This window comes from Rattus norvegicus, chromosome 2, assembly GCF_036323735.1.
Source record: "Rattus norvegicus strain BN/NHsdMcwi chromosome 2, GRCr8, whole genome shotgun sequence".
Lineage (NCBI taxonomy): Eukaryota > Metazoa > Chordata > Mammalia > Rodentia > Muridae > Rattus > Rattus norvegicus.
In genome coordinates this window covers 26704513-26726971 of record NC_086020.1, presented here as the reverse complement: position 1 = coordinate 26726971, position 22459 = coordinate 26704513, and the positions used below count along the sequence as shown (strand labels likewise).

The window sequence follows — 22459 nt, the reverse complement described above, 5'->3', positions numbered from 1 at the left end:
CCTTTTCTCCTTACTGGACCCCTAAAACTACTGTTTGTGCTAACGGCACCAAAGACCCAAGGAGTACTTTTCAGCTTTTATTCTTATTTGACAGCGCTTCATGTTCTGCCTCTCCTTTCTCAAAATGTTTTGTCCCTTTGACATTCATGACACCCTCTTTTTTTTTTTTAATTTTTTTTTTTTATTTTTTGGAGCTGGGGACTGAACCCAGGGCCTTGCGCTTGCTAGGACTGAGCTAAATCCCCAACCCCGCGACACCCTCATTTTTAACTGAAGAGTTATTGTTCTTTTCCTAAATGCCTGCCCGAGGCTTCTGTAACCTGGACAGCCCTGGAAAGCAGTGTTACCAGGAAAACCTCTTATTCTCTCTAAGAAAGAAAGTTAAAAAAAACAAAACAAAACAAAACAAAAAACAACAACAACAAAAAACGGACTCAAAAAGGGGCCTAAGAACGATTTTATTAGTGTCTGATTGAAAATCAACAGGGCGGACAAGCTGTAAATCTTGGCCACCGCCAGGAAGAAAGAGAGATAGAGAAGAGGAAGAGAAAAAGCTGTGCCGTTTGCAATTGAGGTCAGCAAGTACCCGCAAGGGGGTGGGGGGGTGGGAGGCCTTCAGACAAAGAGTGAGAAAGCACAGAGGTCCAGGGAACGCATGCGCAGGCTTTTGGCCATTCTCTGAAGGGAGGAAAAGGCAAAGTTAGAACTTGGAAAAACCGACGGGCTCCGCCTCTTTATACTGTAATTTAGATTCTGGGGAGGGAACTCCTTTTAGGAAAGAGGTGGGATCTGAAGCCTATCTGGAGAAAGGGACCCATCCCCAATGCCCACCAGTCTCTGGAATGGGGTGGGTGGGTGGGGCTTATCTGCTTTTCCAGGTCTGGTCTGTACCAACCAACACCATTCTCTAAGCTGTCAATTACACATTTGAAACATGGGCGTGGCCTCAGCGGAGGGAACCGTGAGCTGTGTCTCATTGGTGGCAGGCTTTGGGAGCAGGTCTAGAGTCTCTCAGTCCAGAAGCTCCACACTATCCACAGCTCCATGCTTCATGGCCTTCAAAACTCTTCCAAAGTCTCTCCGTGCCCATAATGGTGATTGACTGAGGGTGTTCGGGCCCCTTACCATTCCTCACCGACCTTCTGTAACCTGTGAACTATCTTCATGACTCATTAAAGGCAGAGGTAAATCTGGAATGGTGACTTATACGTGAAGTTTTAGAAAGATTTACTTGGTTTATTTTATATGTTATGAGTATTTTGCCTGCGTGTACATATGTGGACCATCAGAGAGGGCATTAGATCCCCAGCAACTAGAGTTAGCACTTTGCTCATCCTTCTCAGCTTGCCTGTGGTTCAGTTTAAACATGCACAAGGGGGTGAGGGTGGGGGAAAAAAGCCCAGAATGTAGTCCATCTGCTCAATATCCTCCACAATGTACCACAAAAAGTTTAAAATCGTTTTTCTCCTATCATTCTCCCTTATCAGTAAAAACAGGAGAGAGAGAGAGAGAGAGAGAGAGAGAGAGAGAGAGAGAGAGAGAGAGAGACCTTAGAACGGTCATTCCACGACATAACACCCATAAATGGCTTCCCTGTACCCAGGTCTCTGGTAGCCTAGGATGACCTCCCCATCCTCCTGCCTCAGCCCCAAAGTGCTGGTACTGTAGATGTACGCCACCAGGTGCAGCCATGGTAAGTTCTTTAGAGGGAGTCTCCTGGATGACTCTTACACACACCTCTCTAATACTTTCAAATGTTTATTACACTTATTCACTTGTTCATTTATGTGTTGGGCGGGTGGGCCATGTTGTGCCACGGTGAGTGCAGGCAGAGAGGTCAGGGGATGGCACGTGGGAGTTGGCTCTCTCCTTGCTTGTGCTGTGTAGGTCCCAGGGAATGAACTCAGGTGGTCAGGCTTGGCTGCCAGGATCTCCATGGGCTGAACTACCTTGCCAGCCCACTCTGGTGTTTTCAAGAATGTTGGCTGTTTGCTATTCAGAGCTCACATCAACACTAGCTCCAGTTCTCTGGGATCTCACGGCATATGACCCACTTTCTGGAAGTGGTTACTACACTTGGGCTCTCCCCTCCAATCCTCACCCTGACCCCTAGTCCTGAGGCTCAAACCTAGGGCCCCATGGGTGGTTGGAAAATACTCTACCACTATGTTATAGCCCTGACCTATTTTAATTCTGATTTTTGAGACAAGTTCTCACTAAGTTGTCCAAGCTGGTTTTGAACTTGGAAGTCTCCTGCCTCAGGCTTCCAGATAATTGTGGGCCTGAGCGACCAGGCCTGACTTCATGTGGGCTCTTTTGGGTCACAGTACTCATCTAAGAGCTGGCTGACATGCCATCCGAGTGCTTAGTAACCTGGCAGTCCTTCCCTGTTTCTCTAGAGGCTCCCTTCTTGAGCTTGCATCCTCTGAAGGCCCCATGGCTTCTTTTTCTATGTTATCTTTAAAGCTTTGACTCTGCATGTTAACCAGCTTGCTCTCTGTGAGCCACAGCTCGTGGCCTCGTGGGGAGAAATCTGCTTGACTCACCTTTCTAAGGCTAAGCTGGGCTGTTTATAGCAATAGGCCGCTTAGAGCACGATGCCTGGTGGATACCAGGAGCCATACCTGGTGGGGATAGAAGCACAAGGGTGACCTAGCTTCTAACAGCACAACACGAACAAAAAAAAAAAGGAAACCCGGGGAAGTTCCTAGGCAAGTCAAGATGTGGACTCACCCTGCTGGGAACAATCAAAAGAATCTTGTCCTAAGTTCTGCCATTTTGTTTAATCACAGGAAGAAACTAAGTTCAAGGTCCCAGGCCCTAGAGGAGCTGGGGGCTCCCCAGTAGCCAAACAGCTTCTGTTATTCGCCATCTGTTCCAGGAATAATGACTGTTGCTAACCACAGCTCCCATTGACCCTTTGTTCTCCAAAACATAATGATTGTTCCTAACTACAAAAGAACAAATGGACTTGATTGGCTGGACTATAAGACCTACATTCTGAGGTATCAGTTGACATAGATCAACCACATAACGGAAGCCCTTATCCCTAAATCCTGGTTGGTGGAAAAATGTAACTATAACTTGGCACAGGTGTTTGTGGTTTGCAGGTTTATTCTGCCAAACACCAGCTTGGGGTCACAGTTCAGCTCCTGAGTCTGTTCTATGGTCCTGACCCATCAGTTGCGATTTGATTGCAATACGTTTTCGTTACCTGCATTGAGCTGGTGTTTGAGTTGTGGTGGACCTACGTGGATCCCACAACGTGATGCTGTAAAGAGGATGTCTTTTGAAGTCTAATGTGTATGCACTTCACTGTTGAAAAGGGTTTTGGTTGATTGGTCTTGCTGGTTTTGTTTGAAGATTTTTTTTATTTTTAAACAAAGTCTCGTTCTGTAGCCCTGACTGGCCTAGAACTTGAAGTAATCCTCCTGCTTTTGCCTTCTGAGGGCTAGCATGACAGGCATGAGCCACTGTGCCTAGCTCTCAAGATTGTGCTTTCAACATTGCTTCTTCCTCAGAGTAAGAGGAATGTGAGCCCACTTGATATGAACAGAGGGTGAGTCTCCGGAGGCCATCGGGAACAGACAGGACGGGAAGCCAGTCTTCCAGTTCCCACGCAAGGGCTCAAACCCCATAATATTCCTGATAATTAGAAAGCATTTGTAACCAAGGATTTCCTCTTTGTGTAAGGGGACACACCCAAGGAGCAAATGGTGAGGGATGACCTTAGTATATGATTACTCCGATGAAATATAAAATTACTGTTGTTTCAAAACCTACAGGGTAAGGACTCACTTTAGAGCCTCACAAAGCTTCAAGTCCAGCTTTCTTTAACACCTAGAAAATGTTCAAAACCTTGAAGCAAAGATGTGCAAATTAATCATAAATGATAAACTACCTTTAAGACTCTTTTTGATTTATTCAGTCAACTAAACCCTAATGATTTTAAGAAGTATATCAAAGGACTATTTCCCAACTTTTTCTTTTTTTTCTTTTTCCTCGCCTCGCACAGCGCTGAGGGTAATCCTGTCAGCTCTTAAGCCTCTGTTTGACCTGTGTTGTCAAATGCTTTGTGAAAAGCTCTTCAGAAGGGCACCATGTGATGTCAGCGTCCTTTAGCTCCTTCTCAAGGGGAGCCACTCAGTATTCAAACTGTGTTTGTGCTGGCATAATCTATTTAGTCTTCAGCTTCATTTCTGGCGACTTACAAGTCTAGCTTCCTTGGGAAGACTCTTGTCTCTGCAAGCCCTGTGCAAGCAGCAGCTTAGGAAAGGCAACCACAATGTCCTTAAAGCCGCTTTCTGCAGGAGCCATTAAGAAACTGGTAAACATCTGAGAGAACTGCATGTGTGTAACACAGTGATAATAAACACTATTCCCATCATGGACATATAATGAAAAGTTAAATCTATCACTTTTCCACTTAAGGTGAAATTTCCCAAAAAGCAAGTCTGCCCCTGTCATTGCACCTGTTTCTGTGAAAGACAATTTATTCATTTGTTCTCAGCTGTCAGCCACATTCTGTGTTCCTAGAATCACAGTCCTTTAATCCCACTAGAATCCTGATTTCACATTGGCAAACGCCCAGTGTTTTCTCTGATTGGGTTTCATAAGCACCAGTAATAAAGAGTAATAAAATTAATAAAAAGTGTTCATCTTAAAGTCCTTTGAATGGACAGTGCAAATCATTAATTCATCAAACCCTGGTGTGTGGGAGACAATGAAAAGGTTTTTACGAAGATACTGATCTAGATTTTGGTGATTCTGAAGTGACGTCTTGGCTATCTTTATCCTGGAAGGAGCAGGATGCCAGAGCAGTTCTGCCAGCTACACCTCGGTTGTTGGTCTTTCTCAAGATTTCCTACCATCTTTCTGAAGCCTGGTTCTGGTAGGTTCTGTGAGTACCAATGGTTCCTGTATAATGGTTGCTGGGTAATTTTTACCCAGTAGTTCAACCTCCACTTGTTGTCCCACTTCACTGAGCTCAACTGGGACATAAGCAAAAGCCAGGCTCTTCTGGATGCTGTAACTGTAGCTTCCAGATGTTGTGTTGCCAATCACCTGAAAAAAACAAACAAACAAACAACCCAGCTATCCTCAGCATATCAGCCTGATGGTCACTTATGTGCCTCTAGTCCCTACATGTTTCCCAAGCTACAGAGTTGGTTCACGATGGGGAGGGGGTCTATTGGCTACTCATTGTGCAGAATTATGGGTATCATCATGTCCTTCACCCCATCCCTTCTCCCTCTCCCTGCTGGTCCCTCTCTTCTCAAATTGTCTCCTCTCTACCTTTCTGTTTTAGCTACCGACAATTTAAAGTCAACGTTCCACAGATAAAAGCAAGCATGTCGCATTGTGTTTCCGGGGCTGGCTTCTGTCACTTAACACAGTGATCCCCAGTTCTGCACATTCTTCGTCATAGCCAAGTAAAACTCCGTTGGATGTTTGCACTATGTGTTCTTTGCCTCTCCTCTGACGGACACCTCAGTTGATCCCACGCGTCTGCTACTGTGAGTACTCTCTGTGGTGGGCTGAGTTGAACTCCCTTGTGTGTTCTCAGGAGTGGTGTGGCTGTGCTTTCTGGTTTTAGTTGTTAAGGAACCTCCTCACTGATGGACATAGTAGCTGGATGAGTCAAGCTTCCCGCCAATGGTGTATGAGGCTGTCTTTGCCTCTCACATTTTTACCAGCATTGTTATCGCTTGAAGAATTAAGTGTCTGAGGGAGAGCATTTTCAACCTTGTCAATTATAAGGCACCTAGGTTGGGTGTACTGTTAACAGTTAGCTCTACCCTGTTTCCTAGACTCTGGAGAAATCCGTAGGAGTCCTGGTACCTACCTTCAAGAGCTTCCAGCTTAGTTGGGGGTGGGGGGTGGGGTGGGGTGAAGAGAGAGCTATGAGAAAATAAAACCAAACAGCCATGGCAGATCACATGAAAGACTTACTTTATAATTTGGAAGCAGGTAGAATTGGGCTAGCTGAAATGGCAGGCGAACGCTTCCAGAAGGAAAGAAGGCTATGACCAGTATATAGTAGATAAATCAATAAAAATGTGTTGGGTGAACCTGCACCATATCTCAGTTAGCAAAGAAATGAACCATCAAAACCAGAGGAGGCTTCAAGGTAACTGGGGTGTGAACAAGATCACACAAGCAATCAAAAGCCAGGAGATGAAAACAGAGGCCTCGTGCATCAAAACCCCAGCAAAACCTATGCAGTAAGTCTGATTGGAAGATAAGAGAGTTATTGCACACCAGATCTAAAGGAAAAGATGGCATTGAAACAAAGGCAGGATGTCAGGCTGGAGGCATGGCCCAGCAGTTTAAGAACATTTGCTTCTGGGTTCTGGCGCCCGTGTCCTGTGACTCACAACTACCTATGACTCCAGCTCCTAGAACAGTTGCCCCTTCAGGTCCCTAGACACTGCACACACATGGTGCACATGCATACACAGAGGCAAACAGGCATATACTTAAAATAAAAATCTCTTTTGGAAGAAATCAGAATTCAAAACAAAGCGTTGAGTCAAAACGCTGGAAAAAGAATAGAAAACAGCAAAAGCAAAATGTGGTATATAAAGAAATGTATGGGGCTGGAGAGATGGCTCAGTGGTTAAGAGCACTGACTGCTCTTCCAGAGGTCCCGAGTTCAATTCCCAGCAACCACATGGTGGCTCACAACCATCTGTAATGAGATCTGATGCCCTCTTCTGGTGTGTCTGAAGACAGCTACAATGTTCTCATATACATAAAATAAATAATTCTTTTAAAAAGAAGAAATGTAGATATGAGCATGCACACGCACACACTCATAAATTCTGCTGTTCCTTCTGCCCCCACTGTTCAGCACTGTGGACTACACATGCTGGTGTCAACTCTCCCAGCACGAGTCTGTCTGCTCACCCAGACATAGCTTTTACATCACTTCTAGTCTTTTAGATGTTAACACGCTTACCAACTTAACCCTTATCGCTGAGGCCTGGGTCCTTCATCTGAGAGCCCTGAGGAGAAGCTCTCCGTGAGAATCTAAACTTGTGAGAACTGGCTGGTTAAAGGACTTGAATGTGTTCACCTTGCATACGGTGGCAGCCAGAATGCAGCACGTGCTTTGAAGCTGCCTTTCCTCCCTTGGGTCAGAGTCTAGTGACATAGGACAAGGATTTGGGTCCAAGAGGCTAGGGGTTTAAAGGGTGTCTTGGTGACTTTGGTTTCATTCTGAAGCCTGTAAACCAGAGATTTCTGTGGTAGGTGAGGGAGGTAAACTGGCTTGCCTTAGGGACCTGAGGAACAGGAAGAGCTCTGGGTGACTCTGTCCTGACTCACTGGTCATAAGCCTTTAGTCACTTCAGCCATCCCGTCTCTGCTAATGTCCCCACAGCAACTTCCTTGCAGTCATTTCTGAGTTAGTCACCTAACAAAACTGTTCCTTTGGAGTGCTAAGTTTTAAATGGCCTTTGTCTTGTGCTGGTATTGACTTTCATTTCTACCTTCTGGTTCAGGGGTTAACAGGCAGTAATAGTTTCAAAGCCTGGCCTTTCCTTTTATCTTCCTTATAAAATCTATATATTTTACTGTAAAAAAAAGTATTTTCTAAATAGTTCTACCTCAATTCTTCTGGGCTCGATCTGACCCATCCCTTCTCACCCAGAGCACACAGGGATGTTTGTCCTGCCCCCTACCTAGTAGATCTTCATATTTTGTTTACAAGATCATTGACCTTGGTTTTTTTTTCCAGCGTACATAATTCTTATTTATTTTAGCCTTTCTTCATTTGTCTCTTTGGGAAATGACCTTTCCAAGGAGTGATACCCTTTAGAATTTCATGTTACCTGTGCTTCTTTCACTGTCCTTATGTATTGCAATCTGTAAACAGAGAAGGAGAAGGAGAAGGAGGAAGAGGAGGAGGAGGAGAAGGAGGGGGAGGAGGAGGAGGAAGAGGGGGGAGGAGGAGGGGGGAGGAGGAGGGGGAGGAGGAGGAAGAGGAGAGCCATAATGACAATGACCACTACCTCCTGAACTATACACTTTCCCATAAACCTCTTCCTAAAAACTTCCTCTGCTGCCTTAGTCTTTCAGAATTAAAGTGCCCTTATGTCTTGGTTTTTAAAAACTTAAACCATATTTAAGCCTAGGCATCGCCCCGCCCCTGCTTGGACATTTCCAAAGGACATTTCCTATCACCACTTGATATGCATGTATTTAATGGAGTTTCCTCATGGTCCACCCCTTCTCTCCTGGTGTATAAGCGCCACAAAGACAATAGATCTCTTCTGTTTAATCTGTTGTTATGCCAACAACATTGCTGGCACATGGTCAACTGCAAAAACGTATTGAATAAGTAGGTAAACTTATTCTCTATCTCCAACATTAGGCATGCTTGCAGGAATAGAATATCAAATATCAAAAGCATAGGAAATTAAACCAAGGTTGGGAAACAGAAAAGCAAAACATATGCCTTCTAAAATATAAAGAGTATATATGTGACCAAGAGGGATAGCTTCTCATGTTTGGTTATAACCATGGTATTTAGTAGGGAGGGCTCTAAATGCTCCAACTGCCTTCACAGTAATGCATGCCTTTAATCCCAGCACTCAGGAGTAGAGGCAGGTGTGGCCAGGCTGGTCTATATAGCAAATTCCGTTATAGCCAGGTCTACATAGTCAGTCAGTCTCTTCACTCTGTGTCTCTGTCTCTCTCTGTTTCTGTCTGTATCTCTCTCTCTCTCTCTCTCTCTCTCTCTCTCTCTCTCTTTTTCTTTCTCTCTCTCTCACACAATACACACACACACACACACACACACACACACACACACACACACGCCATCACCACCACAAACAACAACCACAATCCAAAATAAATGCCCTCAACACAAAGAAATGATAATGTCTGACATAATGGAGATGCCAATCACCTTGATCTGATCCACACATTGTGTCATGCATTAAAGTGTCCCCATCGTCCCTCAAAAAATATGCATACTTAGCATGGCAATTCAAACTTTTAAAAACATTTGTAAGGGACAATGTAAATGAGGATCTAAAAAGAAGAAAGAAAGAGGACCTCTAGCATGATAAAAAACGATGGCCCTACTAAGCGCCAAGAACAGACAGGGTCATGTTAGGAACTTCAAGAGGGAGGCTTAGAACTCTATTAGCAGCTGGCACGTGGTAAGAAAGACAGAAGATGAACTGGGTTGGGGATGTGATTCGATGAGAACATCTGCTTAGCACGCGCAAAGCCGTGTGCTCCACGCCTAGGTCAGCATAAAGCAGGGTATGGCGGCGTGCCCCTGAAATACCAGCCAGCACTTGGAAGGAAGGAGGAGGATCAGAAGTTCAAGGCCATCCCCAGCTACAGAGAATGTTCAAGGCCAGCCCGTTTAACATGAGACCCTGTCTTTAAATCACAGCAAAAGAAAAAGATACAAACTCAGGTACCAAGGCTGCTCTCAAAGTCACTGCATATGTCAGGCTGGCCTTAACATGATAATCCTCCTGCTTTGGTTTACTGAATCCTGGGATTACCAGAATTCCTAGCTAGGAACGTGTATTAAGAAATAAAGTCTCGAGCTGGAGAGATGGCTCAGTGGCTAAGAGCACTTGCTGCTCTTGCAGAGGTCCTGGGTTTGAATCCCGGTATGATGGTTCACAGCTCTCTGTAACCCCATTTCCAGGGGATCCAAAGCCCTCCTCTGACTTCTGCAGGCTCCAGGCATGCATGTGACACACACACACACATACAGGCAAGCAAAACACTCGTACACATAAAATAATATAAACAAACCTCCTTCTAAAGGGCAAAGACCACATGCCTGAGGGGGTAGAGAAAGAAGGGAAGTAGAGAAAGAAGGGAGGTAGGGAAAGCCACGAGGAACAATTCACACAGAGGAGCCGGCTCAGCAGTGACTGAGCCAGGAAGTGGAGAACGAGCTGGTATGGCAGAAGGGAACTGGAGGTCTGGGGTAAGCCTGTGAGCTTCAGCCCAGATGGGGAGCTGTGGCATAGTTAAGTTGCAAAGTGACTTTGGGGGTACGCAAGCAGGGACAGGAGGAGCACAAACTGGATTGGTGAGCGTTCTTCACCGGAAGGGGCCAGAATCAAAGCCCCAGTACAAGGAGATTGAATTCCCCTCCATCCACCATTCACTAGCCACTCAAGAATTTAACACCCCGCCCCCCAAGTCCCAAAGCCTCATGGTCACATGTATCTAGCAGGGATGCTGTGAAACTAAAGGAGCGAACGTGAAAAGTCTCTGGTGTGGAGGGCAAGTCAACCACATCGGTTCTATGTCAAAAGGCTTGTGCCTTGGTTTGTGTGTCTGTTCAGGATAAATAGCTCTTGGAGGAGCCTTGGAGGGCCAGTGCTCTCTCTCTCTCCCCATCACCTCACCAAGCATCCCACGGCAGTCACATCTGAATGCTGAGTCCCACTGGACTTTGCGGACAGAAAAGGTGAAGTGAAGGGGGTGCTGTGGATGGCCTGTCCCGCTAACTCTGGTTACACCGAACTCCCAGAATGACATTAGCAAAGCAAAGTTGGAAGATGGCCACTGTTCCTGAAGAACCAGATCGCGGCTGATTCTCGAATCATCCTCTAAGCTGCAGGCCTCTTGGTTGGGATGTGTTCACTTGGATTTGTGGGTGCTATGCCAATTGTATCTTTTTTTAAAAAAAGATTTATTTATATTTATATATTTGAATACATTGTGGTTGTCTTCAGACACACCAGAAGAGGGCATCGGATCCCATTACAGATAGTTGTGAGCCACCATGTGGTTGCTGGGATTTGAACTCAGGACTCCTGGAAGAGCAGTCAGTGCTCTTAACCACTGAGCCATCTCTCCAGCCCCAATTCTATCTTTTAAAGAGATTCTTGAGAGATTAAATCAGATCACCAGATCCTTATAAAAGCCATTGTTTTGTATTCTTGGATATAAAAATATATCGCTTCCCAGTATTTTTTTTAAAAGCTATTGGCTATATATATTTTTAATGCACATAGATTCTTCTGCTTGCAAAAAAAGAAAAGAAAAGAAAAAGAAAAAAGCAGCATTTTGGTTTCTTGTCCAAATTACTTTCTGTTTCTATAATGTCAGCTCAGAAAGCAAGTGTACCATCCTTTCAATAAGTGAATAAATGGGGTTGGGGATTTAGCCCAGTGGTAGAGTGCTTGCCTAGGAAGCTCAAGGCCCTGGGTTCGGTCCCCAGCTCCGAAAAAAGAACCAAAAAAAAAAAAAAAAGTGAATAAATTAGAGAAAAAAAGAAAAAGAAAAAAAAACCACCCGGTAAAGTACAGAGCAGTTCAGTCATGGGCAATGTGGTGGCCCTGGTACTCACCTTGCCCTTGTACCAAACGCTTTCATTTCCCTCTGGATCCACATTGTCTGTTGCCAAGGTGAGGCACACCAGTCTCCGCTTCAGCCCCTTGGCTTTAATCTGCTTCAGCGCTTGCTTCCCTGTGAAGTTGGCTGGCTGCAGAAAACCACCATAACGATGATGAATGAGAGCTCAGACTCCGTGACAAGGTTAGGGGATGCAAGCATTGTGTCTTTCCTGCGTTCTCACCGGTTACACGGGGAATAAAAACACAGAGTGGATCAAACATCCAGACGAGTACTTCCTAGGGTCCAAATGACAGTACCAGCCACCGATTCCTTGGGAATACGTTAGACTTCATGTAATAACGTGGGCTGACGATTTTACCAGAACGTCCTCAGCAGAAAGGCAGAAGGCACGGTACTGTGATGGTGGGTTACAAAGGAGGCCCCCATATCTAATGGGTCTGGATAGTGGAGTCAGCTATCTGAGCAAAGTATGTCTCAATTCCTACCCGTTGGAAGCATTTTATAAGGAACAGACTCTTTTATTAACATGCGATGCCAAAAGCCACCCCACCTCCCCAACATTCCTTGGGATGTACTAACCCACTGAACTACCCTCATTAGCTCCTCCGGGAGACATTTGAGCTAGACTCCGAGTGAGGCGTCAGGCCTCACAAAGTGGTGGGCTCACAAAGTGAGCCAGAGGCAGGCGTTTGTAACGAAGGCCTTGTTCTTGAAACCTGCTGCTTTACCCTTTTCTCCTTCTTCCAGGATGACGCTCCTGTCCCAGTTTGAAGATTTTCCCCTTCATTAACTGAGTCACACGCCCCACAGCTGAGCAGGTGACACAGTGAACAATAACTGATCACTGGGGACACTAGATAATAAAAGGAAGAAGATATCTCTACCCAGCTGGAGTGCCCGGGATAACGTGAGGCAAACTCAGCTCAGAGGCTGAGAGCAAGGACACTGCCAGGCGAGAAGACCGACGACAGCGGACATAAGTGTGTCTTATGGGGTGAAGAGGGAATTCGATGCAGAAAGCACAGCTCTGCTGAAAGGCGTTATGGAGGCCATGAAAACCAAAGCCTCAAAATCTATTATCACAGACAGATTGACCACACCCAGAAACAAAAGCCAAACCAAACCAACGTCAACAACAAAACCCTGACCCAAAGAAGCAGCCCCAGGCTTCTGTTTCTTCACCACCCAAAAGAGCAACGGTCCGTTCCAAAGGCGTCCTCCATAGGACAGAGCTTAAGATGTACATGGTGATTCCTCAACACAAAACACCTAGGATGGTGTGTAGTACATCCACGGCCCCTGAGGGTCGGCGGGAGAGGTCCCACACCCCGTCCACCTGATGGCTTCCGGGATGCAGCCACCGCACCACGCGGTTCTCATCAGATTGCAAAGGTACGCTGTGTCCTGTGCAGGATGCTGAAGAAGGCTTCCATTAGCAGGATTTAAATACTGTACAAAACCAAAGTCCAGGTCTCTCTCCCTTCACGGCGTGACCCAGATGCTGAAACCAGGTTTATTTCAAGCCCAGAGCATAAAGATATAAAGAGAGACCAGGTCGGGAGATAGTTACTACAGGAGGGGCTGGAGAGGGAAGATCTCAGAAACAATTTGAGTTATTTGGATTCATAGATAATTTTTTAAAAATTTCTTATAAGGGAATTAACTACACAGGCATAAGAGTCTCCCGATTCGGGGTTGGGGATTTAGCTCAGTGGTAGAGCACTTGCCTAGCAAGCGCAAGGCCCTGGGTTCGGTCCCCAGCTCCGAAAAAAAGAAAAGTAAAAAAAAAAAAAAAAAAAAAAAAGAGTCTCCCGATTCAGGGCTGGTGGGATAGCTCAGTGAGTAAAGCCACTTGCCACCAAGCTTGGTGACCTGAGTTTGTGAGTGACAACTCACACAGTAGAAGGGGAAAACTTACTCTGTCAAGTTGTCCTTTGACCTCCAAAAATATGGCAAAACCTCTCTGTGTGTGCACACAATATTAATTACATATAATATTATTTATTGCAGCAGAGGAAAAGTAACTTGTGCACTCTACATATTTATAGTCTAAGGTGTTTTACATAAGAGGGTTGTAGACACATATATGTATTTCCCTCTAACAAGAATATTGGATATATAAATGATACAAAGAATATTTCAAGCTTTCAATTTCATGACTTTCCATTCCTTTATGGCCCATTTACCTAGGTTATAAAATTAAAGTCATAGTAAACTAATGTTCACTGCAGTTAAACTGTCACCAAATACAGACAAACAAACAAACAAACAAACAAAACCCCGCTTTATAAATGACAAAAACGGTTGTTCCTTTTTAAAGAAAACTTTCTACAGCGGATGAATGGTGATGGGGGTTAGTCAGAATCTTTCTTCTCATAGGAGACAACATCAGTGGAAAAATAAAGTAAAAGGGCCTCTGATCGGGTAAAAAGCACTTAGAACATAGGAGTGGATAGCACCTTATGTGGTGGGACTTGCAGAATGCTGGTGGCTCTTAAATAGTTCTCTCCTGGAACCTGAATCTTCACAACCTCAAATTGGTTCAATCCTGAAGGCTTTTGGCAGTCTGCTATTAAAGAATTTCCTAGCAGAGCCAGGCACAGTGGCACAAGCCTTTAATCTCAGCACGTGGGAGGCAGAGGCAAGTGGATATCTGTGAGTTCGAGGCCAGCCTGGTCAACATAGTGAATTCCAGAACAGCCAGTGCTACACAGGGAGAGAGTATCTTACACTGTCCTCCAAAGAAAACCCCAAACAAACAAAAAGAATTTCCTAGCAAGTATGGTTTCATCTGTGAAGCCCCCTTGTGTGTCAGACACTTACTATGTAGAACATGGTCTTATGACCTCAGGGAAGCTCCTGGAGAAATGGGGGACTCCTTCTCTCCATAGAACAACGTATTTAATCCTGAAACCATTCCTGTTTTAACTTGGTAGGAAGATCACAGACCCATGGGAGACACCTGCAGACACAGTGGTCAGAAAAGTACACCAAGCCACAATACCCGTGTGAAATATGAGTTCTGTCCAAGTCTAAATAGCAGAGATGTTTCTTAAATTTAAAACGAAGAGCATCTAATTGCTTGGTTTCAGACCAGACAAGGGACTGAGGTACATATTTTGTACATCAAAGCAGATCTGGCCTCCAGGTTCTCCCAGCATCCTCAGTGCCCACCTGGCATACCCTGCCCCCAACCCTGAACTTTCCAGGCTGGTCTGTCCTTCCCCCAGAGACTCTTTCCTCTATAATCCAGGCACTTCGGGCTCTCTCTCTCTCTCTCTCTCTCTCTCTCTCTCTCTCTCTCCTATACCCTCTTCTCTCTCTCTCTCTCTCTCTCTCTCTCTCTCTCTCTCTCTGTCTCTCTCCTATACCCTCTTCTCTCTCACCCTTTCTCTCTTTCCCCTCCCTTCCCATGGTGACTTTCCTGGCCTTGGTCCCTGGTCTAGTGAACTCATCCAAGAGCAGCTTCCCAATAAACCTGCATTTAATCTACTCTAATCTGTCTTGAATTGGCTCATTTCACCGGTAGAGAACTAACCTATCAGTAATGCGTGAAGGCAGAATGCAGACATGCATTCTATAATTCTATAATGGAGGTGGGCTCAGAGAGCACTCTGGGAAGGTGAGGAATTGGGACTGAGAACAGGAAGTGTCATGTCAGGAAAGCACTTCACAGCGGGAGTTGCTGGGGCTGAGCTTTGTATAGCGGGTTCTAACACAACTCTGACCAAAGGTGTTCGAATCTACAGTACGACTTGTCCTTCACAACAACACAGATGACAGGCTGGGGTCTGAGAGACAAGAACCAGCTCAGCCAGATTCGAACCACTGGAAAACTGGTTAAGAACCGAGCCCTCTTTATCCTTTTTTCAGTTAAGGAACATCTAGGTTGTTTCCAGCTTCTGGCTAGTATGAATAAAACTTCTATGAGCATGGCTTCACACGTGTCCTTGTAGCAGGACAGAGCGTCCTCTCAGGATATGCGTGCCCTCAGCTGTTAAAAACAATGACATCATGAAATTTGCAAACAGCTGGATGGAACCAGCGAAAAAAGAATCATCCTGAGTGAAGTACCCCAGACCCAGAAAGACAAACATGGTATGTACTCACTTATAAGGGGACATGAGCTGCCAAGTAAGGAATAACCACAGAACTATAATCCACAGACCCTGAGAGGCTAAGTAACAAGGAGGACTCAAAGGGAAGGGGTACATAAGCCTCCCTGGAAACGGGAAATAGAATAGATTTTGTAGGCGGATTGGGGGCGTGGGTGGGCATAAGAAGGATCAGGCAGCGGGTGAGGTGGAGGGAGAGTACTGGGAGAGACAACCAGAATTGGGGAGGATTTGGGGGTGATGTGGAAAAAACATTAAAAGGAAAACAGAAGGCCTGTTCTGGCCAACTTCACTGAACCGCTGAAATCAAGGACCGTTCTACCTACCCCCAAAGGGGTCGCAGGAACTTGTGGCCTCGGTGTTTAGAAACAAGGGACAGTGCACAAGGGCTACTGACTTGGGTACCAGGATGGGGATGAACGACAGCCTAACCCTGCTTTTGCCACATTCACCATCGTACCAGGGGTAAGAAGAAGCCTTGCCTGTGCCAGCAAAGAGTTAAAACAAGCAAAAGAACATGGGCAGAAACACCATTTGCAAACAAAGCGAAACAGAAACAAACAAACAAACAAACAAAAACCGAAGGGAAAACACGGACTGTAGATACTTTAGAGGCACTAACCCCAAAAGTACTTCCGGGAAGGACCCTGGTCCTAGACAAGGATGCGATAAGGGAGGTTTGGTTTCTTATCTCCCCTAAGTGCACACCCTATCTGGTGTGACCAGAACTCCCAGTTTTCATCCCTTCTGAGGAACCACTTTAAAAATGGGTCTCTAGATTATCCTGGTTAAAAAAAGAAAGAAAGAAAGAAAGAAAGAAAGAAAGAAAGAAAGAAAGAAAGAAAGAAAGAAGAAAATAGGTTATGTCTGTTCCCCAGTCTCAGTGCATCTCATAAGTGATTTTGTCTGTTTACGGGTTTATTTTATATTTAAGCATGTATGTGTGTACATGCTGCAGGGAAAGGAGTATTGTTTACGTGTGGGCTCAGATGCTCACGGAGCCCAGATCCCCTGGAGCTGGAGTTACCGGTGATAACAGGTGAGTCACATGCTGTGGGTAGTGGGTACAGAACTAGCCCTCAGCAAGACGGCTACATGCTCTTAACCACCTAGCGGTCTTGACTACTGAACTCTCCGGACATTCCTCAATGACTGTGTGCTTAGCCCAGATAAGGCCATTTAAAGGAAAGATGTTTCTGTGGCCAGGGTGGAAATGTAACAAAAAGTACAATTTGCTGGTCAATCACTTAGCTGAAAGACCATGCCTCAGGAAGGGCGATTTATAATAAGCCCCATGAAAGAGATGGGAGGGATAGTTATCCCTTTGAGATAATTTTTTTCCTACCTAGAAAGCCTGTATAACTTTTCCTTTTTCTCCTTTTTACCTTTGTCCGTTTTCCAGACACTTTGACAAAGCTTGGGCAGGCTTTCCTGGACACTTTGGACTCTCCCTTTCTTTGTATGTTGTTAATTCTCCCACCTAGGGCCCTCCCCCACCCTGCTTCTTCAACATGGCTGCCTACAAAAGGCACAGCTGTCTCTCTGCCTCTTCCCCAACTCCCTCCTCTGGGAAGTGACTGAGATTTACAGGTAGCTACTCTGCCATTTTTCTTTTTAAACTCTCATAAAATGGTCCTTGGGATTTCTGCTGAGTCTGTTCTTAAATTCTTTCATTAACAAGACCAAGAAACCGGAAAGAGGTGCCAATTTCCTTGGTAACAGGTGACTCCTGTGGTGGAACTCCCCAAATTTTCCAGTAACAAAATAACAGTAATAATTCAATAAAGACTAATTCTTGATAAGTAATATTTATGGTTTGTTAGGCCCCGGCAATGTGTCTGACACAGCTTGTGTTCATAAACTCAGCCATCTTCACAGTAACCCTGAGGTAGTTAGTACCAGAGGGTACACCAGTTCATAGGAGAATAACTTGAGTCTCAGTTGCTGGCAGCACAAACTGCCACCTGCAGATTCTCTGATCCCTGGAAGGCACAGCTGATAGAATGTTCTAGGGCCTCACATCTTGTCTTGGTGCCCTCTTCTAACTCCAATTCTGCTCCACATCCCGTTGGCCATGAGGTGGAGAAATCCCTCACCCATTCGCTCTTACCACCACGATGTTATACTCGAATGCATGAACTGAGCCCTCTGAAACCCTGAACTAAAATAAATCTTTCTCTCTGAGGTTGTTTCTGACTGGCATTTTGTTACGGCAGCGAGTAAAGTAACTAATACATAGCCAGGGCGCAGAGCAAAGCCAGCCCTCACCCCTTCATACAGTCCTTTCCAATCTAGCTGGGTTCCCAAAGGGAAGACTTCAAGTGCCATCATGAGATTTCACCCATTTTACTTAGCTTGCCTCCCAAGAGATGGTAGGTTTTACTTTACTGCCTACTAATCAATTATAAGTGAAAAGAGATGTGTCTGAAGGTTATGCTGCAATTAGTGGTACTGTCAGAACGACCCACGAACAAACCTGCATGTGTTTAATAAGTTACTGATGAATTCCCTATATAAGCCGTAGTTGAAATCTTGGAGAAATGTACAGATGTCTGGGGCACTGGGACTTCAGTTAAAAAATAGTCTCGGCATGTTTTTTTAAATGTATTACTTTTAAATATCAATAAAGGCCATGAAGGTAGCCACTGTAATGCACACTAAACATAACATCCACACATATACACAGTAGGTAATCACTCATCACTTAGCCCTATCAATAGCGTGCGTGCTGCCTGAATGCCAATGTAAATGAAGTACATTGAACTAGTATTTTCAGAGGAGTGAGTTTGGCCAATCAAGTGCTTGAATTCACAGACAGTCAAGCCTGACAGTTGGAGTAGGATTTGGATACAGAGCTGGGAGAAAGGCCCTCCCTCCATTGACCAGAGGAAAGAGTCAGGGCAAAGCCTCTGACCGTTCTTCTCCATTTATGTGGAGTAAAAGATCATCAGAAAACCCAAGGGTGTCGTTAGTGCTTAGCTCATACTCTTCAAACTGAAATATTAAGCGTTTTAAAGATAGGAAGAGAGAGATGAGATGGGAAACAAACAGAGGAGACCAAAGTAAACCAGTAGGTAGAGGAACTGGGAGAGACATTGAGGGGGACGCGAGGAGACGAGAAGGAAGGAGCAGCCGGGACTAAAGGAGAGGTAACTAAGGGGTAAACATAGAATAGATTAAATGGTTAAATAAGTTACGAGCTCATCAGGGATTGAGCCAAAACTTATGGCCTAGGCATTTAATAATAACCAGTTAGTCTCAGAGTCGTCACTCTGGGAGCCGGGACTGAGAAAGGAAAAACCGAATTTAATATTTTTAACATCTGTGCTTATCTCTTCCTTATCACACGAATTTCCTTCCATTCTCTTTTCTGAAATGTTGAATATGAGTCCCTCCCCACCGCCCCCTCCGCCAACCAATGGCTTATTTTTGAGCCAAAATCTAGCTGTGCAGCTAGCTACAAGCTCATGATCTTTCTCCCTCAAACTCCCAAGTGCTGGGATTATAGATACATGACACTCACACTGTACCGGTTTGGGTAGTGTTGTTGTTGTTGTTGTTGTTGTTGTTGTTGTTGTTGTTGTTTTGTCCTCTGCACCAGCAGCAAGTGCTCCTAACTGCTGAGCCACCCTCCACCCCCCACTCCCCAGTTCGACCTTCTCCTTCACAGAGTTTTATTCCTAGCACCAACGAGTACATGCTATGCCATATGATATGTTACATCTCCTGTAGTTTGAATGTGGGCTGGTGAGATGGCTCAGCGGTGAAGAGCACTGATTGCTCTTCCAAAGATCCTGAGTTCAAATCCCAACAATCACATGGTGGCTCACAACCATCTGTAATGAGATCTGATGCCTCTTCTCATGTGTCTGAAGACAGCAACAGTGTACTTACATATAATAAATAAATAAATCTTTTTTTTAAAAAAAAGGAAGATAGGAAGAAATAAGACCCACATCCCACAGCCAGAATCCCCAGGAACCAGGCATGGGCACTGCAATCCTGTTCCCAGGCTTATAGGCAGTGGCAGAGACTCCTGCTGGTCACCAGCTTCTCCAAGGGACAGAATGGAGATGAGAATCCGGGTGGCAGGTTCCTGCCAGTGTTCCTCATGCACACTTGAAAAGCTACTCATTTCAAATGGGCCCAGAGCATCACTGAAGGCAGCTGGGAGGGGGCCTCCTTGGGAAGCATGTGGCCGCTACTGGCCTGAGACTGTGTTAGCCGTAACATCCTTTGGACAGCTGTTCTGCCCGCTGTGCCTCTGCGTGTGACTAGATGCTGAGAGAGCATTCTTTGAGTCGCTCGTGTGGGGAAAGGGTTGTCTTAGCCCTCGCCCTATCAGGACAAACCACAGTCTATTTATTTCCTATCCAGGATTAGAACCACAGGAACCAGCAGCATGTGACTCGGGCCAGTCTGGCTGTTTTACAAGAACCTCAGGGTCAGAGAAAGCTAGACGTCTCCCCCCCCCCCCCCCCCCCCCGGTCTAGAGAGAGAGACTTTTTTTGCTATACAGTCCAGCAAATAGGCCCTTTGTAGCAAAATGTTAAATAATGAGTTTAGCTGTTGTTATTGGCCGGAGAATGAACTCTCTCACACACAAAGTTTTCACTCTCGGCCCTTAGCACTGATGGCTGAGAAACAACTCATCTAGCATTCTCCTAGCCAAGATTACTAACCAGATGAGGATTTCTTCCCCCCAAAAGTCTTCAATGGAGCAAGAAAGGGGGCTTTGTTGGGTACAGGGGGATAGAACAAAAACCAAAGGAGCAAGGGCAATGGCTCACATCTGGGTCCTAGCACTTGGGAGGCAGATGCAGGAGGATCGCGAGTGTAGCGCCAGTTTGGACTAAGTAACGAAATGAAACCCCGTCTCAAGTCTCAACACTGGACAATCTAAACACTGAGCAAAACCTTTAAAACATGCCTAAGCAGATCAATCACCAGGATAATTACCATTTAAACCAAACCAGAATTTTCTCGAAAGCTAAAAAGAGTCCCCATTCACATGCATTCTGTGACTTTCATTCGATTCGATTTTAAAGAATTATTTATTTATTTCATGTATGTGAGTACACTGTTGCTGCCCTCAGACACACCAGGAGAGGGCATCGGATCTCATTACAGATGGTTGTGAGCCACCACGTAGCTGCTGGGAATTGAACTCAGGACCTCTGGAAGAGCAGTCAGTGCTCTTAACCGCTGAGCCATCTCTCCAGCCCCTTATTGAATTTCTTCAATTTTAAAGAAAACACTAGTTAGGCTTTGAAGCTCAGTATTCAAAAGAAAGCAGCCTTTGGACCTTTGGCTTTATCAGGGACGTGTTTACGCTTAGCTTCAGCAATAGCCAAGGTTTAGCATTCTCACAATACACTTGACTATCTGCAAATTCTGTAAGGTCAGTCAACTGCCAAAAATGTCCTGACCGTCCACCCAAGAAAAAATGTTCAGGAAAAAAAGCTGCCCTTGTGTTAAATGTCTGCAAGCATTTTCTCGTCATTCCCTAGACACTAAACTCCAAGATGGCCCCATGTGCCTTTGTGTTGTGCTACGATTTCCGCGCTTATGAAACGCACAGGAAGGTTTGGAAGGCTCAGAAGCAAATGCTGTGCTTCTCCCCAGAACGTGGAGATTTCTGTATGCTGGAGGGGCTGCGGCTTCAGTGTCCAGGCATGGCTGGACTGTTCATCTCTCTGCAGGGTAGAGAGAAAAGCAAGTGCCCATTTTGTGTTTAAGTACAGCCCTTAAATGCAAAGCAAACAAGTATCCAGGAAATAAACAGGAAGAGCGGAATCTCGGCAGCAGTCCAAAGCCTTCCTTGCCGAGCTCTTAGCAAACACTGGGAGGGTTCCTTTCTCCTGTGTGCTTCATTTAGATCAGCTCTAATCAGACGGAAAGCGACTGATGTTTACTGAGGGGACAAATGTTCTTTAGCTCATCTAAACCTCATAGCCGGCTTATGCTTTCTTCATTAGCTAAGAGAATTAGGTGCTTAGAGACAAAACACCTTGCACTGGAAAGGAGAACAGAAGCCACTGAAATCCTTCAGCAACCCTGCTCAGCTGTCACCAAGAGCCTGCAGCTGAGGTGGCTGGTGCCCTGGAGCACAGTGAACCCTATTGTAGGGCAGGAGTTCCAAACACCCCCTGCCGTTAACATCCATGCATATCTGAAGGACCCAACCCCCTGCTTCCAGAACAGAGCTCCAAACGCACAGGCTTATCTACTTTCCAGAACTTTCCACTGGGTCATTCCTCATTCACGAACCCTCCCAGTTTGCCAGCCACATCTGTGCTGTATTCCCAGATGCTGACACTATCTCTTTTCTCTCCCTCCACCCTCATGTGCAGCTCCTCGGGTGAGCACCATGCTTTCCTAATACGTCCACATTATTTCCTTTGCCACCCCACAGCCTCTGCTCAGCTGATGCCTCTGCCCTTTCTCCACTAGTCTCCTCCAGTAATTAGGGAAAAGAGCTTTCTGTCACACGGACAACTTTCTTTTAATCGGTCTTCCATCAGCAGAGTGTCACTTCTTTCTCAGGAACCTTAAATAACTCCTTAGACTGGCAGATGAGAAAGCCCCTTTGTGATGGGCACCTCTGCTTTCCTAAGAGCCTTCCTGGACACTGCTTTCAACAGAATATATTTACTGAATATTCTTCATGTGCCAGTGCCGAGTCAGGTGTAGAAAGTTAAAACCATAATGCATATTTTGTATTTCTAGCTCCTGAATTGAAGTATACCATTCTGTTCAAAAGAAATAGAATAAGCTTACTTTTAGAACAAGAAAAATAATTTCAAGAGCTCAAGCCCTCCAAGGAGATCATATCCGTGAAATTTACTTTGGGTTTCATAATTTACTTTAGAAACGATCCAATAAAAGCAGAAAATATCTTTAAAAGATCAATTGTATCACAAAGTTAATTTTACTCCCAAAGTGAAAAGCTTCACCTTAGAAAACAAATATAATTCAACAGATAACAAGTTTAA

At 45.2% G+C, this 22459-nt stretch overlaps 1 protein-coding gene across 4 annotated transcripts in view; it reads right to left on the bottom strand.

The window, feature by feature from the left end:
- Positions 1 to 4475: 4475 nt before the first annotated feature.
- Dmgdh (dimethylglycine dehydrogenase) overlaps positions 4476 to 22459 on the bottom strand; it is a 74957-nt gene continuing 56973 nt past the window's right edge. For 2 of the 4 annotated variants that reach the window (XM_039101722.2, NM_139102.2), the window contains 2 exons: positions 11342 to 11476; positions 4476 to 5064 (listed from right to left, as the gene is read on the bottom strand). In XM_039101722.2, the coding sequence (XP_038957650.1) occupies positions 4855 to 5064; positions 11342 to 11476 (345 nt within the window). In that variant the 3' untranslated portion in view covers positions 4476 to 4854. Of the gene's footprint in view, positions 5065 to 11341; positions 11477 to 19961; positions 21161 to 22459 lie in introns of those variants that run through there. The other 2 variants (XM_039101723.2, XM_063281294.1) reach the window with 2 other exon arrangements.